Source organism: Gymnodraco acuticeps, unplaced genomic scaffold (genome assembly GCF_902827175.1).
Source record: "Gymnodraco acuticeps unplaced genomic scaffold, fGymAcu1.1, whole genome shotgun sequence".
Classification (NCBI taxonomy): domain Eukaryota; kingdom Metazoa; phylum Chordata; class Actinopteri; order Perciformes; family Bathydraconidae; genus Gymnodraco; species Gymnodraco acuticeps.
In genome coordinates, this window is record NW_022992347.1 from 199,994 (window position 1) to 212,314 (window position 12,321).

General features: G+C 37.5%; 1 protein-coding gene across 2 annotated transcripts in view; it reads left to right on the forward strand.

The window, feature by feature from the left end:
* Positions 1-11,472, forward strand: part of epas1b (endothelial PAS domain protein 1b) — a 79,749-nt gene extending 68,277 nt beyond the window's left edge. For both annotated transcript variants that reach the window (XM_034208806.1, XM_034208807.1), the window contains exons 12-16: positions 172-659; positions 1,303-1,399; positions 1,590-1,677; positions 3,924-4,061; positions 4,877-11,472. In XM_034208806.1, the coding sequence (XP_034064697.1) occupies positions 172-659; positions 1,303-1,399; positions 1,590-1,677; positions 3,924-4,061; positions 4,877-5,028 (963 nt within the window). In that variant the 3' untranslated portion in view covers positions 5,029-11,472. The remainder of the gene's footprint in view (positions 1-171; positions 660-1,302; positions 1,400-1,589; positions 1,678-3,923; positions 4,062-4,876) is intronic.
* Positions 11,473-12,321: the final 849 nt, after the last annotated feature.

Consider the following 12,321-nt stretch of genomic DNA (forward strand, 5'->3'; position numbering starts at 1 on the left):
GAGACACTACATACTGATATACACCTGAACATCAGCAGGAGAGGACTCTTTAAAGTAGAGACACTACATACTGATATACACCTGAACATCAGCAGGAGAGGACTCTTTAAAGTAGAGACTCTCCATACTGATATGAACCCTTAACAAACCATGTCTTCCTTCTCTTTCCAGAGGGACCTGAGTGATTTGGACCTGGAGACGTTGGCTCCGTACATCCCGATGGACGACGAGGACTTCCAGCTGCACCCCATCATCCCCGAATCTGATTCCATGGAGGGGGGGTCCAACATCCTGCATTCCACCAAACCCGCCAAACCCAGTTTCAGCAACATCGCCAGCCTCTTTCAGCCTCTTTCCTCCCCCCAAAACCCACCGGGAAACTTCCAGCATCAGGCCGCATTATCCTTGGCTTCAGAGGGGGAAAGGGGCTCCAGAATAGGAGGGTCTTACATGAATAATCCCTCCTATCAGGCTCCAGCCACTACCAGCACCCCTCTGTCCTCCATGGGGGGCATGCAGAATCTGCAGTGGCCCCCAGACCCTCTGTTAGCCTGCCAACAACAACAACAGGCGTCCAAGGTCTACCTGAGGGAGCCGTTGTTGAGAGAGGAGAGGCCATCATGCCAGCAGAGCATGTCTCACCTGATGCAGAAACAGAGGTGATTAATACACACACAACATTTCACCTTTTACAAAAACAATACAGATATTTTTAATAATAATGCATGTTATTTATATAGCGCTTCTCCTGGTGCTCAAAGCGCTTAATATTGTTTTATTTAATATAGGGTTTAACTATGCAGTAATAATAAATTATTTAAATACAATACAAAAATGTAAAAGGGCAAATAAATGAATGGACAGTATTTTTAAATGCATCCTGTTCGTAGTATTTAATCTAAAGAGTGTGTGTGTGTGTGTGTGTGTGTGTGTGTGTGTGTGTGTGTGTGTGTGTGTGTGTGTGTGTGTGTGTGTGTGTGTGTGTGTGTGTGTGTGTGTGTGTGTGTGTGTGTGTGTGTGTGTGTGTGTGTGTGTGTGTGTGTGTGTGTGTGTGTGTGTGTGTGTGTGTGTGTGTGTGTGTGTGTGTGTGTGTGTGTGTGTGTGTGTGTGTGTGTGTGTGTGTGTGTGTGTGTGTGTGTGTGTGTGTGTGTGTGTGTGTGTGTGTGTGTGTGTGTGGTGTGTGTGTGTGTGTGTGTGTGTGTGTGTGTGTGTGTGTGTGTGTGTGTGTGTGTGTGTGTGTGTGTGTGTGTGTGTGTGTGTGTGTGTGTGTGTGTGTGTGTGTGTGTGTGTGTGTGTGTGTAGGTCTGTTGATAACTTTGTGCAGGCCTACAGAGACATGAGTCCAGCCAGAGTGGCCATGGCCAACAGCATCAAGCGCTCCTTCAATCAGATGGCTGTGGTGAGTTTCTTCTGGAAACTATTTGTGTTTTAATTAAATCTTTAAAATGTAAATCCTTTTCTATCATGGCTACATCATTTAAGGTCAACACATAGCTTTGATAATACCTGTTTACATGATCATGTATGCCTACATTAAGCACAGTGGTCTTGAGTTGTTTGAGGAAATGTATTTTTTTTCTTTGTGTCAGGGCGAGGGTCCTACGTCAGATTGTATGTGGAAGAAAATGAGGGGTGACAGCAACATGGATCGCTCCCTCAGTGCAGGATCACTGGCAGGTGAGAGACGTGTGTGTGTGTGCGCGTGTGCGTGCGCGTGTGTGTGTGTGCGTGCAAGTAGAAGTACAGATACTCGTGTTTAAAAATACTCTGGTGAAAGTAGAAGTACTGACTAAACTTCTTTACTCAAGTAAAAGTAAAGAGGCTTTGAAATGTACTTCAACTAGCAGCTGTTTTAAAGAGTACCTGACCTCCCTTTATATTAATAGAACAATAAAAATAGAACACGCAATGACTCTAAATAATAATGATCACGCCACCAAACACACATTCAAGCTAAAGGAACCAGCTGTTTGGAAAATGAGAGAAGTAGAAAGTACAAGTATTTGAGTTCAACATGTAAGAAGTAGAAAGTACAGGTATTTGGGTTCAACATGTAAGAAGTAGAAAGTACAGGTATTTGAGTTCAACATGTAAGAAGTAGAAAGTACAGGTATTTGAGTTCAACATGTGAGAAGTAGAAAGTACAAGTATTTGGGTTCAACATGTAAGAAGTAGAAAGTACAGGTATTTGAGTTCAACATGTAAGAAGTAGAAAGTACAAGTATTTGGGTTCAACATGTAAGAAGTAGAAAGTACAGGTATTTGGGTTCAACATGTAAGAAGTAGAAAGTACAAGTATTTGGGTTCAACATGTAAGAAGTAGAAAGTACAGGTATTTGAGTTCAACATGTAAGAAGTAGAAAGTACAGGTATTTGGGTTCAACATGTAAGAAGTAGAAAGTACAAGTATTTGAGTTCAACATGTAAGAAGTAGAAGTACAGGTATTTGGGTTCAACATGTAAGAAGTAGAAAGTACAAGTATTTGGGTTCAACATGTAAGAAGTAGAAAGTACAGGTATTTGAGTTCAACATGTAAGAAGTAGAAAGTACAGGTATTTGAGTTCAACATGTAAGAAGTAGAAAGTACAGGTATTTGAGTTCAACATGTAAGAAGTAGAAAGTACAGGTATTTGAGTTCAACATGTAAGAAGTAGAAAGTACAGGTATTTGAGTTCAACATGTAAGAAGTAGAAAGTACAGGTATTTGTGTTCAACATGTAAGAAGTAGAAAGTACAGGTATTTGTGTTCAACATGTAAGAAGTAGAAAGTACAGGTATTTGAGTTCAACATGTAAGAAGTAGAAAGTACAGGTATTTGAGTTCAACATGTAAGAAGTAGAAAGTACAGGTATTTGTGTTCAACATGTAAGAAGTAGAAAGTACAGGTATTTGAGTTCAACATGTAAGAAGTAGAAAGTACAGGTATTTGAGTTCAACATGTAAGAAGTAGAAAGTACAGATATTTGAGTTCAACATGTAAGAAGTAGAAAGTACAGGTATTTGAGTTCAACATGTAAGAAGTAGAAAGTACAGGTATTTGAGTTCAACATGTAAGAAGTAGAAAGTACAGGTATTTGTGTTCAACATGTAAGAAGTAGAAAGTACAGGTATTTGAGTTCAACATGTAAGAAGTAGAAAGTACAGGTATTTGAGTTCAACATGTAAGAAGTAGAAAGTACAGGTATTTGTGTTCAACATGTAAGAAGTAGAAAGTACAGGTATTTGTGTTCAACATGTAAGAAGTAGAAAGTACAGGTATTTGAGTTCACATGTAAAGAAGTAGAAAGTACAGGTATTTGAGTTCAACATGTAAGAAGTAGAAAGTACAGGTATTTGTGTTCAACATGTAAGAAGTAGAAAGTACAGGTATTTGTGTTCAACATGTAAGAAGTAGAAAGTACAGGTATTTGTGTTCAACATGTTAGAAGTAGAAAGTACAGGTATTTGTGTTCAACATGTAAGAAGTAGAAAGTACAGGTATTTGAGTTCAACATGTAAGAAGTAGAAAGTACAGGTATTTGAGTTCAACATGTAAGAAGTAGAAAGTACAGGTATTTGTGTTCAACATGTAAGAAGTAGAAAGTACAGGTATTTGTGTTCAACATGTAAGAAGTAGAAAGTACAGGTATTTGTGTTCAACATGTAAGAAGTAGAAAGTACAGGTATTTGAGTTCAACATGTGAGAAGTAGAAAGTACAGGTATTTGAGTTCAACATGTGAGAAGTAGAAAGTACAGGTATTTGAGTTCAACATGTAAGAAGTAGAAAGTACAGGTATTTGTGTTCAACATGTGAGAAGTAGAAAGTAAAAAGGAGTAGTGGAGTAAAGTACTGATACCAGGAACATGTACTTAAGTAAAGTAACGAAGTATTTGTACTCCACTACTTCCCACCTCTGACTGTAACCTGTATTTGTGTGTCAGCGTCAGACATGGAGAGGATGATGTCTTCACGTCTGCAGCAACACAGGAAGTCTCAGTTTCCAGGAAACGAGAAACTCTTTTCCCAAAAGAGCTGCAACTTCTCACCGTACAACCTGCAGCCTTCCAGCAAGAGCCAGGGTGAGCCCAGAGCGCAGTGTTTACAATACAACGGGTTCAAATGCATTTTTTTGCAATTTGTTTCTTACATTTTCTCTGAATTTTGCCTTTTTTTTTGTGACTTACTAACTCTCACTGTTTCTCAGATTTTGACTTTTCAGAATTTTCAGAATTTTTTATTTTCACTTCTTCTCAGAATTCGGACTTTTTTCAGAACTCTCACTTTTCGCAGAATTTTTTTACCAGTATTATTAGATTTTTTTCAAAATTCTCACTTTTTATTTTATTTAGCTTTTTATCAGTCTTTAGATTTTTTTCAGAAATATTTTACTTTTTTTTCGAAATTCTCACTTTTTTCAGATTTTGACTTTTTTGTTTTGACTTCTCTCAGAATTTGTACCTTTTTCAGAATTTCCACTTCTTTTTATCATCATATTTCCTCAGAATTATCACTTTTCCTCAGAATTATCACCTTTTTCTCAGAATTATCACTTTTTCTCAGAATTATCACTTTTTCTCAGAATTATCACCTTTTTTCCGAACTCTCATATTTTGACTTTTTGTTTTGACTTTTCGCAGAATTTTGACTTTTATTAGAATTAAAAAATGTTTTAAAAATTCACACTTTTTCTCAGATTGGACTTTTTTCAAAGTTCTCACTTTTTCTCAGATTTTTCACTTAAAATGTTTTTTTTCAAAGCAATATTTCCGCTATTTCTCACTTTTCTTATGTTTGGGATCACAAACAGAAACGTATCCAACTGTTCCTTGCATCCTTGTGATAAATCCTTGTCACAATATGTTTCTGATTCGCCTCCATTTCCCTCACTTTGCAGGGATTGCAAGCCGTCTGCTGGGCCCTTCCTTCGAGGCGTCTTGCCTGCCGGAGCTGACCCGTTACGACTGTGAGGTGAACGTCCCTCTGCAGGGGAACCTGTACCTGCTGCAGGGCTGCGACCTGCTGAGAGCCCTGGACCAATCAGCCTAGAGAATAAACAACATATACTTAAAGCCTTCTGAGGCTAGGCTACCTACAGGGGACGGTATTCATTACCCTGACTCATCATAGGACTCAATCTGTCCCTCTATAGTCCTGCAACATCTTAAACAAGCTGAGCTATCAGGGTCAAGCCACTTAAAGCCCCTTTTTCCTCTCGACTTAAATCAGATGAAACACAAAAGTATTGAGCCGACCACCTAGACTACAAACACACATATGATATAAAACCAGGGTCACTCGGTGAACAAATATCAAGAAAATATCTCACAGAGTAAATGGGATGAAGCTCTCTCTGATACCCTGATGGTTCTATGTGTTCAGAAACTCTGGCTTTTGGTGTAAAATGTGTAAAAGTTTCCTGCTAAGGCTCAGCGAGACCCTGATATGAACTCTATGCAGCTCATTTACCTTCTCTTTCCCTGCACTTAGCTCAGAGGAGAAGTACTATACTACCTAGACACCGTTTTCTTTCACTTTGTGTATTTGACCAGCAATTAGACAGAGCATTTCCAGTAATTAGACAGAGCATTTCCAGCAATTAGACAGAGCATTTCCAGCAATTAGACAGAGCATTTCCAGCAATTAGACAGAGCATTTCCAGCAATTAGACAGAGCATTTCCAGCAATTAGACAGAGCATTTCCAGCAATTAGACAGAGCATTTCCAGCAATTAGACAGAGCATTTCCAGCAAATAGACAGAGCATTTCCAGCAATTAGACAGAGCATTTCCAGCAATTGGACAGAGCATTTCCAGCAATTAGACAGAGCATTTCCAGCAATTAGACGGAGCCGCTCTCTCCCCTAGTCCCAGTCAAAGTCTCAATCGAGAGTTGTTAAATGGTTCTTAACTGTAGCCATCTTTTTTAAATTTGTAATAATTTTACAAAGCATGTTCTTTGATTGTGCAGATTAACTCCCCAACAAGTAAATGGGATGGTTGATAAAAGATACAACTTCCAAATCACACGACGTGATTTCAGAACGTCGAAACTCAAGAAAATAAATATATTTCAGTTTTTATTTAATTTTCCAAAGAGAAACTGATAATTAGAATCGATAAGAAGAATATAAATAAGACGTACATCTGCACAATCCTTTTCCACAAATACAGAACTACTCATTATAGTTTTAATAACAGAGTATGATTCAGACAAAGTACTTCTGTTTGGGTTTTTCACTCTACCTACCAGATTCCTTTATTGTGTTGGTGTCTCTCTCACAGACACACTAATAAACATATATTGCAATACATGTACTCTACTGTAAGTTCAATACGTTTTATTTGTCTATCTTCTCTTCTTCTAAAACGTCTTTCACTTGGTCCACAGTCAGGTCATGGATTACAGGGTTATTGTTCTCTTATTGGGCAATTATTTCACTAAGATGATATAGTCAGTATCACAGCTTTTATAGCCTTTTACACAATTCTGATTGCTTGTTGTTAGACTTACACTATACAAGAAAAAGTACATTTAAAGACTATCTTAGGGGCAGCGCTGAGGATAAAAGAGGAAGCAATCTTTTATTTTAGCTCTATATGTTGCCATTAATAGTCCATCAGTGTTTTAGGCTACGTAACTATAGATCAAGTTTAGTTTCGCTTGTTTCGTCGTGTTAGTTCAACCGAAAAACATATATTTCTCTTGGAGTTACCCTCTCTGTAACGCTGTTTAAATGCAACTTGATTAGACAAGTCTGCCGTGCATTGCCTGATTCATTCAATTGAATTGATCAATCTAAAGATATTGCACACTGCATAGCTGCAGCTTTGTTGGATTACTTGAATTCAGGAAATATAACAAACATCGTGAACACTTTTAATTATGTTGTTGATAATTCCCAGAGGAATACAAATCAGTTCAAAAGCCAAAGATATTAATTTAAAGAAAAGTTCCAAACAACAATGTTAGCTGTAATGTAAAGAATGTGAGATTTGCACTAAATGTGCTAAAAGTCAATGATGTGTCACTTTAAGATTCCTTAAACGGGATATAGATGAGGCTCCGCCAACTTTCCGTTGAAAACAAAGAGTTGGTGCCAAGCTGAAAATATAGTTTATCGTGCCTAAAAGCTGCTGTGTCGTGTATTGCACATTAAACAACAGAAATGATCCAGAATTTAGATTTTTTTATACTTTCACTTCACAAAAAAGACAGTATATCTCAGCTAGTAATGATGCTAACGATGCCCACGTCAAAGTAAAACGTCAACTTAAAACTCAATGTACTGCAGTGACGCTGCATTAAAATATGAATGACTGACAAGCCAAGGACATCTCAATGTAATTGTTAGCAACTTGTCCATCATTAGATTGAAAGGAAATCTATCCCTTATATATATTTTAACGTAACCGTTTAATTGTTTTGCCTGACTCACCATCTGTTTAGTAGATTTAAAAATGCACAGTATTCTTAATATTAGGATATGATTGTTGTAAAACCTCAGAATCTGCATTTACCGCCAGTAATATCAACAATGGAACACAAAAAGGGGCGGAGCCATTATGTAGAGGGAGAGTACTTGAGCCAATCAGAGGGGTCGACCCAAAAAAAGAAGTCCTACTTGAATAAAAAAAGCCACTTTAACTTTTGATGAATTAGCGCGGTGGAGGTCGCTCCATCCCAAAAAACTAGATGGTGTTTAGTAAATAATGTAGTCGTTCATGTGTTCATTAGCCTTAGTTTCATGGCAGCCTTTAAAGAGTGACTTGAAAGTGTGTGTTTTAAACTTCATGATTAGGAAAAAGGCCAGTTTTTCTTGTAATCCACGAGTAGCTGCCAATATCAGAAAGCTTTGAGAATATTATCGTGCAAACTAGAAGCTTAAATGATATATATTTGATGATATGATCTCCTCCGCAGTATGCCATCAGTGAAAACACTTCTGTTTCCTTTCAGTATTTTTCCTAAATCTCGCTCTACTTTCTGCAGGGTAATCGTCTTCTGGTGATGACCACGTAAGAGTATGAATTACAGAGCTTTGTTCACGTTACGTATTTAAAGAGACAATGTTGAAGATAGTGTTTTTTAGTGTTTATGTGTTCTGGTACTTTGTCCTTATCTACCCTGTAGATGCCGATGGATCAGATCCTCAGTGCTGTTTCTGTGTTCGTGGCATTTTGTTTTATCCTCTATCTCTCAAATATCTATTGAATGTGTTGGTTGGGCAGTTCTGTTTTTGTTCTTGCTTTTAAGACATTAAAAAAAAAGAAAAAAGTTCAGATTTAAACATGAGTTTCACTTTTTCAGATATGTAGCATTTTGAATATTGTAAAGAGGGTGAAGTTGCTTTATACATAATTACATAGTTGCTTATATAAAAAGCAATGTTGCTTCATATACCATGTATGTGTCATGTCTAGGACCTGTATTACATATCTTGGATCCAGTAACACTATATTTTGATGTTCTCTGTTGTATGTTGTGCTGACATTTTCTTTAAAGTTGGTTTTAATCTGTAAAATGTGCCTTATGGTTGTCTCAAAACATGCCCTTCGAGCACCCAGTTTGTTCCCTTAACGTCTTCCTATTCCAATATCAAATAAAATCTTAACTTGACATTGTATCTAGCAATGATATGAAGTATAAAGACAGAAACAGCTTTGCTTTTGTTGGCCTTTTGCACAATGGGGATACAATGTCATCATTGGGATGATATCACGATAACCCCCTTAACTTTCGAAGACAATCGCTCCTTTATTCTAGTCTGAGAACATCCAATAATAGCCATGTTTAGATGCAAGGAGAACCCGTTGTAGATCCGCTGGTGATGACCAGTCAAAATGAGTGAGAGGTTTCAGAGGGAATGGATTCCCCAGCTCATCGAAAGACCTGACAGTCTGTTTGGTGACGAAGCTGATAGAGGGTTTTTCAGATTAGTTGAAAAAGAAAAGATTTGACTGTAGTTTAAAAAGTTCTCCTGCGAGAGTCAAAGGTCCAAAAAGTGCCCTGCATGAGTGCTTTAAAAATGCACATGTGCACCAAAGCTTAAAAAACTCATAACTTTACAATCAGTGTCTTTATTGGGATGTATAAAGAGACCTGGATTCAGCGTTTGAGGCCTCCATTCAATTTTAGAGCATTTTACAACTTTTAGACCCTTCAAATAAGGGTTACAAAAGAGTTCGTACTGGGTTGTGGATTTGGCTAGGGGAAAAAAAGTATCTGCTGATTTACAGACGTCCTTTTCCCAATGTAAGTCAATGGGGGAATGTTTGTTTTTTTTACCCAATGACATCATGGACTTTGACCTACGTGTAGTACCGCTGTTTGGCCACTACGAAAATGTGCGTATACGTCAAGCGCACTTTGTGGGTGCTTGCTTCATTCATGTTTTTGGCCATAAACATATTATTTGGCCCTTTTTCAATTGCTGAATTCATTAGAGCAGGATAATCTGGAGACTTAAAATCCTATCATAACTTCTGAAAAAATTGTGTAGACGCCAGCTCAGGCACATGGTGTTTATTTGGATTGCAGATTAATATTTCTTCGGGCAGTGGGTGTGGACACAGTTTGGACAGTTATAGGAGATCTGATAAAGATTGATGTTGAGTGAAATGTAGAAAGAGAGATCCTGCTCAGCCTGCCCACTGACGCATATCTCTCAGCTCCTCCACTCGACATTCAACTCATCAGTTTCCACCCTCACTCCCCTTTTACCTCCTGATGTATCAGCAAATTACTTTATATACGAGCACGTTTTTATTATTGCTCAAATTGAAAGTTCGTCCCAAGACCAAACACTGGCCAAATTACTTTTTGTAGGATTATGTAAAGGAAGTCTATGTCTGATCAGACGTTGATTTTCCAGAAAAGCCTCCTACAGCTTGTCCCAAAGCAAGTCCTTAGTATTATAATTGCAGATTTAATGTAAGATATTAAAAATGTCCTAATCTGTCCCAGCACCATATTCTTTATTTGAGAGAAAAGAGATTTTAAGGCGATGTAAAATGAAATAAAGGCACCTCAGATTGACTTTTTAGCAACTGATGAGATTTTAACTAAATTGGTTTAAGGTATGTGGAAATAGTTGGCTAGATGGAAGTTTAAAAATATAAAATCTAGGCAGAGAGGAAGTCCCGCCCCCATTTGAAGCTAGCATCTGCTCCACTAGATCTAAAGTGTTGTCTAAATGAACACACTTATTTATTTGGACCAAGATAATAACTACTTATATACAGTTGATATAGTCTTACATTTTCTTAGGAGATGTAGTTGTTTATCTTAACCCTGTTGTATCTTTGCTCAATTGAAAAAACATAAAACTTTTACTTTTCAATTGTCACATAATACATTCAAGTTTCTTAAAATATAGGCAGTTACCCATAGGGACAGGTGTTAGTTATTCATAACAACTGGATAAAGACAACTATGAGCAAAAAAGCTAATGCTAGTAGCACAGGCAATTCAAAAAATGGGCGTGGCTTCAGCTCAGAGAGGATGTTCCGCCCCCTTTTGAAACTAGTTTCTGCTCCAATAGAAGTAGCCTATATTTACCGGTATATATCAATGTTTCTTAAAATATAGATACATAACGATAGGAACAGGTGGTCAGAGAAACTGAATGAGCAATAAAGCTAATAGCACGAATGCTATTACAAAAATGGGCGAGGCTTCAGCTCAGAGGGGAAGTCCCGCCCCCATTTATAGCTAGCTTCTTCTCCTCTAGATTATACGAGAAAATGTATATTTACCAGTATGTATTATTGTTTCTTAAAATCTAGATACATAACAATAGGAACCGGTGGTCAGAGAAACTGAATAAAGATATCTCTCTGAGCTAAAAAGCTAATGCTAGTAGCATAGACGCTAACCTGAAATGGGCGGGGCTTCAGCTCAGAGGGGAAGTCCCGCCCCCATTTATAGCTAGCTTCTTCTCCTCTAGATTCTACGACAAAATGCAAGTTTATATACCAGTGTGTATTTTCGTTTCTTAAAATATAGATACTTAACGATAGGAACATGTGTTCTGAGAAATGCTAGTAGCACAGATGCTAACCTAAAATGGGCGGAGCTTCATCTCTTTGTTTAAACACTAGAAAGCTTCTCACCAGTCGTAGTCCCAAACTCACTGTGCTGCTCGAAGGGTTTCCCAACAAAAACAAATACAGAATGTTTTCAGGAGGTAATACCCATAATTCATTGCACTTCCCCTTTACAAGAAGATATCAGCATTTTGTCTTTCGTGTGGCAACAGGGTTTTTGTTTTTCCTCTTGGGATCGATATTCTCGTATTCTGTTTTTATCTTCGTCATACAGTGCAGTTATATTAGCTGATTCGGCATTTTTTTACATGTTAAAAATGCATATTGACCTTATTATTATTATTATCATATACTGTTATCATTGTTATGGGGAGTGTAACCCCAGTAAGAAGTTTGTGTTTCTGCACTGATATCTTATTATTAAAGCATACTGATTTCATTTCAATATTGTTTTATGTTCTGATTGAAAGCTTCTTAACATATGTGGATAAAGAAAGTACAAATGCTAGATTTTCTAAGGAAAGGTTCTGGTATAACGTTTGCATCTAGGCTATTTACAGTAAAATGTCAATGCAACTTCAAGATGTTTAATGACTTGTTTGATATCCTTAAAAACCAAATTCCAATGCACAACTTTATCGCATTTTACAACTTTTAGACTCTGTTAAGCCTTTTTTTCACGGAACTGTGTCTCAGGTTTTCTTAACATTTAATAAACTATGAATGTGTCATACTCATTTAACGGGAAGAAACTCAGCTAACTGACGATACAAACCATTTTTACCGAAACAAAACACAAGTCTCACAAGAAGCGTCTAAATTAGCCCTGAGCGAAAACATGCTAATGTACTTAGCACAGAACTCTAGGCATAAATACTTTATTACTTATCGGATCTGCACAAACAAGATATTAGCTAACAAGCTGAGATTCCACAGATTGTAGAGGTATTAGTATCATCACTGAGCGATCAGAGCTCACGACATGGGAAGCAAAAACAGACATCACAACACAGAGCTTTATGGAGCAAAAACGGGAGAAATGTCTTCTGCTTCTGATCAAAAGTTGTCTTCAATGGCATTACAACGAGAAAAACACGGCTGAAGGTTCATCCATAGGTTAGTCCAATGTGTCTTTGTCACTTTTAAATGATTACTGATAATCCATCATTCAATTTTTATGTCAAAAACTGAGTTTTCATATTAGCGGCTATGATAGCTAGCAGAGTGTATGACAGTTTCCTGTTTTGGGTATTCTGGCTACGCATCACTCTCACTCCTTATTTGGTAACGTGTG